Source organism: Nansenia antarctica (assembly GCF_963989245.1).
Source record: "Nansenia antarctica genome assembly, chromosome: 5".
Classification (NCBI taxonomy): Eukaryota; Metazoa; Chordata; class Actinopteri; order Argentiniformes; family Microstomatidae; genus Nansenia; species Nansenia antarctica.
In genome coordinates, this window is record NC_137690.1 from 73,245,508 (window position 1) to 73,252,036 (window position 6,529).

Genomic DNA, 6,529 nt, shown 5'->3' on the forward strand with positions numbered 1-6,529 from the left:
GAGAGAGGGACAGAGAGAGAGAGGGACAGAGACAGAGAGAGACAGAGAGAGACAGAGGGGGGGCTGGCGGAGGTAGAAATCAGAGGATGGGGGGGGCTCGTTGTAATGAACGGTACCGTTTCCCCCATTCTGTTCCACGCGCTACAATGAGCCTCCGTCCTATGATTTTCCTACCTCCCCCAGCCTCCCTCCTGGTGTTTCAGGAGGGGGTAGTTCCTCTCTCTCTCTCTCTCTCTCTCTCTCTCTCTGTCTCTCGCTTTTCTCAGGGAATTTCATTCATAGATGGGGAGGAGAGTTGGGGGTGGGGGGGGAGAAGGAGGTCAGAAGGGAAGAGAGAGAACACAGGGGAGGAAAGAGAGAGCGAGGATGCGAGACTCTGGGTACCACAGTCATCTCACGTCACGTGACTAGCAAGACAGGATGTGGTTGCCAAGCAACCTTCCCCCCCCCTCCATCCTCTCTGCTCAGAGCATCGACTGTGAGTGAGTGGATGTGGGGGCGAGAGTGAAGTGTATTTATAGAAGCGATGGTAAAAGATGGGGAATTACATGTCCGTGCTAAAATTAAACCCTCAAACTCTCCTCTCTCTCTCTCTCTCCCTCTCTCTCTCTGTCTCTGTCTCTCTCCCTCTCTCTCGCTCTCGCTTTTCTCAGGGAATTTCATTCATAGATGGGGAGGAGAGGGGGGGGAGAAGTAGAAGGAGGGCAGAAGGGAAGAGAGAGAACACAGGGGAGGGAGGAGAGCGGGGGGAAGGAGAGATTCCTACTAGAATCTGACAACAACAACAACAACAACAACAACAACAACAACCACAACAACAAAAACACATGAAAGAGAAGAAAAACAAAGACAGATAAATGACCCATAAATTAAAACTATGAATATTCCTACTGTGCCTTCCTCAATCTACTGTACACACAACATCACAATACTACACACTACAATACAATACTACAGCACTACAATATAATACTACTATACTACTACTACTACTACTACTACTACTACTACTACTACTACTACTACTACTACTACTACTACTATAATACTTAAATACGTAACATTGACACTCTCTCCACTTTCAAATCCAGTATTAAAACACACCTTTTCACAATGGCTTGGTTTGATCTGCTGTATTTTTAGTTTGTTGTTATATCTGACTTTGCTGTTTTTATCTCACTTTGCTTAGTTGGTTTTATAATGTTTTGATATGTGGTTTTATAACTGTGTCTTGTAAGGTGTTCTTGAGAGCCTTGAAAGGCGCCCATAAATACAATTTATTATTGTTATTATTAACACTACAGCACTACAATACAACACTACAGCACGATTATAAATCGCTGTTCTTCCACTGTTCATCTACGGCACTTTTTCCATTCCGCTCGCTGTCAGCCGGTAAACCAGCCAGCCGGTAAATAAGCCAGACGGTAAACCAGCCAGACGGTAAACCAGCCAGACGGTAAACCAGCCGGAGCTGACGTGACTGTTGTGGCTCTGTGAAGGGGAACCATTTTAGATGGGCTCTTCTTTATTGTTTTTTTCTCTAAAATGGAGTGAGAGTGAGAGCCTTAGGCTGCAGGCGTTATCCTGCTGTCATTAATGCGGAGTGTTATCTGGGATGGAGGGATGGAGGGATGGATTGATGGATGGATAGATTGATAGTGCTCTACAGGTGCTGACGCGTCGTCACGGTGATGGACTGGCGCCTGTCATCTGTCTCTGTCACGGTCGGTTAAGTAGAGGCTGAAACAAATGGCTTGTGTTTGAAACGGCATTCTCCCATAGTCTGATACTCCTATACTACCATACTCCCATAGTCTTATACTTCTGCACTTCCACACTCCCATACTTTCATACTCCCATACTATTATACTTCCTGTTGGGAACTGTACAGGGGGTTAGAGGGGATGTAGATGTCTCAGGAGGGACAGTTAAGGTGTAGCCTGAAGAGATGGAGGTCTTCAGGAGGGACAGTTATGGTGTAGCCTGAAGAGATGGAGGTCTTCAGGAGGGACAGTTAAGGTGTGGCCTGAAGAGATGGAGGTCTTCAGGAGGGACAGTTAAGGTGTGGCCTGAAGAGATGGAGGTCTTCAGGAGGGACAGTTAAGGTGTAGCCTGAAGAGATGGAGGTCTTCAGGAGGGACAGTTAAGGTGTGGCCTGAAGAGATGGAGGTCTTCAGGAGGGACAGTTAAGGTGTAGCCTGAAGAGATGGAGGTCTTCAGGAGGGACAGTTAGGGTGTAGCCTGAAGAGATGGAGGTCTTCAGGAGGGACAGTTAAGGTGTAGCCTGAAGAGATGGAGGTCTTCAGGAGGGACAGTTAAGATGTAGCCTGAAGAGATGGAGGTATTTAGGAGGGACAGTTAAGGTGTGGCCTGAAGAGATGGAGGTCTTCAGGAGGGACAGTTAAGATGTAGCATGAAGAGATGGAGGTCTTCAGGAGGGACAGTTAAGATGTAGCATGAAGAGATGGAGGTATTTAGGAGGGACAGCTAAGGTGTGGCCTGAAGAGATGGAGGTATTCAGGAGGGACAGTTAAGATGTAGCATGAAGAGATGGAGGTCTTCAGGAGGGACAGTTAAGATGTAGCCTGAAGAGATGGAGGTATTTAGGAGGGACAGCTAAGGTGTGGCCTGAAGAGATGGAGGTCTTCAGGAGGGACAGTTAAGGTGTAGCCTGAAGAGATGGAGGTCTTCAGGGGGGACAGTTAAGGTGTAGCCTGAAGAGATGGACGTCTTCAGGAGGGACAGTTAAGGTGTAGCCTGAAGAGATGGAGGTCTTCAGGAGGGACAGTTAAGGTGTAGCCTGAAGTGATGGAGGTCTTCAGGAGTGACAGTTAAGATGTACGGTAGCCTGAAGAGATGGAGGTCTTCAGTCTACGGAGGAAGATAGGGAGTGACTCTGCAGTCCTGACAACGGTGGGAAGCTCGTTCCAAAGCTCACCAGGTCGGTGAAAAGCAGACAATTTTTCCACTGGAGTGAGTGATGTTTTATACTCTATATCAGCACTCATGGAATGTCTCTTGTCCAATCAAATTACTTGGTCGGAACTAAGAGTTGTATGATTTAATTTAATCAATTCAACACAATAAAATGTAGAAAAGGTGAAGGGGTCTGAATACTTTGTGAAGACACGGTACATTGCATTGAGTGCTATACAAATAAGATGGGTCACTGATTTTATTTGGTATTTCTGTGCAAATACAAACACGAGAGAGAGAGAGAGAGAGAGAGAGAGAGAGAGAGAGAGAGAGAGAGAGAGAGACAGATGAAAGGGTCAAAAGGTCAAGAGGTGAGACCCGGTCAGTAGTCCAGGTGAAGGAAACTAATTTAATTCAGATCTGGGAGTTTCACATACAGAGTATTTACAAGGTACACTATGATGCTTCTCTCAGCTTAACAATATCAGCACTAACTTCTTACACTCTATTTTATCAAGGAACTCATTATCATTCTATCATGATTAAACGTGTCATACATTTAGGTGGAAAGTCACAAATCAACAAAAAAGCAGTCACGTAATTCAAATAATTTATGTCCAAATATCAAGCTATCATTTATGATTAAAAAGGGAAAAAATTAAGCAGAGTAAAAATATGTTTTTATGCTTTTTTTCAGACGCCTAAACATTAATATTACTATATAATATATTAATTAATATATTTAAATTAAACTACCACCACCTCAAACAAGCCACCATAAACAACACAACAGCATTGAATTGAAATGTTGTCTTTAAAAATGAATACAGCTAATAATAGTTACACTAAACCCACAACCTTCCGATCACCAGGCCAACTCACTATCCACTAGACCACCACTACCATTACAATGTAGTGTCATTACCAGGGATGCACATATCTGGTGCGCCAGTGCGCATGCGTCGCCAAAATGCATGCTGCGCGGAAGATCAGCGGCATGAACGCGCTCTTGCGCACCAACAGCTGGGAGCGCTGGGAGAGGAATTTACTTCCTCAAAATCCACCTGCTGACTGCTGACTGCGGCATCACTGCAAGCCCCGTAACGCCATCACAACGACCACGGCGACTCCCCTCACGAAAACATTCGGAAAGTATCGTAACTCGTACTTTCATTCCGCGTATCGCGTATCGCACGGTTATCACGCCGACACGTGACAATTCAGTCCCGAACGACTCGTCGCTAAAAGGAAAAACAACACCAAGGAACTTCACGTTTCTTTTCTCTGAAGCTTTCAAACGTTCAGACGTTTGTTTTACAGCTTCATTATCGCACCTAGACCCCTGACCCAGGGAATATGGTTGGGAATTATATTAGAAAAAGAAAAAAAAAGACTTTGTTGCACAATCAAAATAATGAGCTATTTAAAGTGATAGCCTACAATATCCTCTACCATGGTTGAAATTGAGGACAGTGATAACTTACAGCAGTCAAGAGAGCAGTGATGATGATTAAGCTTGTAGCATAAATAAATGCTTAGGCTGTAACTTTTTGTTGAAAAGTTGATTTCAGTGTTTACAGAGCAGTGCTTAAAGAGATGTCAGTTGATTTCATTGTGTTTAAAGAACAGACATTCAGTTAGTGCATAAAGAGATGTCAGTTGATTTCATTGTGTTTAAAGGAGTCTGACAGACTTTCATGCTTAAAGAGCAGTCATTTGATTTTGCATTTGTTTCTTTTGTTTTGCACACAATCATTTGTTCGTTCATCTTTATTTATGAATAAATGTCGTTTTTCTAATATAAGTTATCCATGTATCCCTTTTTTATCCATCCTGTGGGACGGGTCGTGACTCGCGAGCTCGAGGAGCACCAAGCAGCATCCCTAGGTGCTCCTCTGAGCACTGGCCCCAAAAAGTTATGTGCACCCCTGGTCATTACAATGAAGTGGTCCTCCGATTTCTACCTCCACCAGCCTCCACTAATAAAAACACAATCACAAAACAACAATCCATCACCATACAGCTACTACTAACACTAAACCCAACAACAAGTTCAACAGTGAATATTTAGCCCTCTGCTGCCCCCCCCTCGCCCCCCTCCCTCAGCCACAGACACAGTTGTTGCAGTAACAGGTATTAAACATACACATCAATAATAATAATAATCATAATACATTAGACTTATATAGCGCTTTTCTAGACACTCAAAGACGCTTTACAAACTGAAAAGTTAGTAAACAAAAACATGGTGGGGAGGGACCAAGACAAAGAGATAGTGAGTAAGAGAGAGAGAAATAAAAAAAGTTGCGTGAAACTGTCACACATGACAAAATGTTATTGCTAATATTAATAAACCACTTTCTCACAGATCCAGAACTTCTTGCTGCCACATTTGTTGTCATTCCATTGATTAGGTTTACTTCCATGACTCCATGTCTCAACACAGTCCTCATCCCCATCATTGTTTGGCTGATTCTCATCCCAGTACTCTGAGGTCAGAGGTGTGCCATCCACCCATTTCCAGGTCCCCTCTGTGTCTTTGTCAGTCAGACCAATCCAGACCCTCAAACTCCTCCTCAAATCAGTGATAAAGTCCTGTTCCTTCCTGCTGTTGATGACCACCAGGTCTGCTCCTCTGCCTCCGCAATCCTGTCTGCTCTCCTCCCAGGTTTTAGTCTCAGTGGAGAGGAAGTAGCAGCTGGAGCCAAACTTTATCCATTCTTCTGCACAGCAGGTTTTCAGTTTCCTCTGAAGGTCGTCTCTCTCTTCAGTCAGGGCGTTGTCACTGGTCTGTAACTGGTCTCTCTCTTTAGTCAGGGCGTTGTAACTGGTCTGTAACTGGTCTCTCTCTTCAGTCAGGGCGTTGTTACTGGTCTGTAACTGGTTTCTGGTGGAGTATAAATTGACACTCAGACCTATGATCCCAGCCAGTAGGAGAACACACAGCAGCCCCAGACACACTGCAGCAGCTCTGAAGGGTCTCTTCTCTGAAGTCTCTGTACCTGACAGCTGATCACTTGCTACGGTGTTTGGGGGGGCGTCCTCTTTCCCAGGACTGGGGTTATGGAGTCCGGGGGTGTCTGCACTGACGTAGATGTCCACAATCTTCTCCTCCACCTCCCCTCTGTCGAACCTGACCTTTTCAGCCTTGTCACGGTTGTCATAGATAACCTCAGACATCTTTCCAATACTTTTTGTTCTAACTTTACCTCAACTCTACTGTATAGTCTCTCTTCGTCTGTGTAGCTGTGTTAGTGTGGTATATTTTAGGTTACTTGAAACACACACACACACTCTGGCCTCTCCCCTTGACCAGCTATAAGGAAGATTGCATTGGGGCCCAAAGAGGGGTGGTGTTATGGCAGACAGAAAGGCGCCCATAGGGGTTGGGCAAACACACACACACACACACACACTGATCATTAACAGATGTTAACATGAGCGAAACAGAGAAAACATGAAAACATGTTTTCGCAAGGTTCCATAGACCTCTGAGGGGCAGGGGACGGGAGAAGGGGCGATCATTGACCAGAGACCATATCTCTGGTTTGGTTGGCTCAGGGATGAAAGGATTTGCATAACACAATAACACAAGGGATATAAAATCCTA

The 6,529-nt window shown here is 44.7% G+C and overlaps 1 protein-coding gene across 1 annotated transcript; it reads right to left on the reverse strand.

Moving 5' to 3' along the window:
• Nucleotides 1-5,265: 5,265 nt before the first annotated feature.
• On the reverse strand, nucleotides 5,266-6,099 carry LOC308158362 (uncharacterized protein; the record flags this gene model as incomplete). The annotated part of the gene is made up of 1 exon (XM_080531951.1): nucleotides 5,266-6,099. The coding sequence occupies one exon, from the start codon at nucleotides 6,097-6,099 to the stop codon at nucleotides 5,266-5,268; it is 834 nt and encodes a 277-aa protein (XP_080388077.1).
• Between the last annotated feature and the right edge of the window lie 430 nt (nucleotides 6,100-6,529).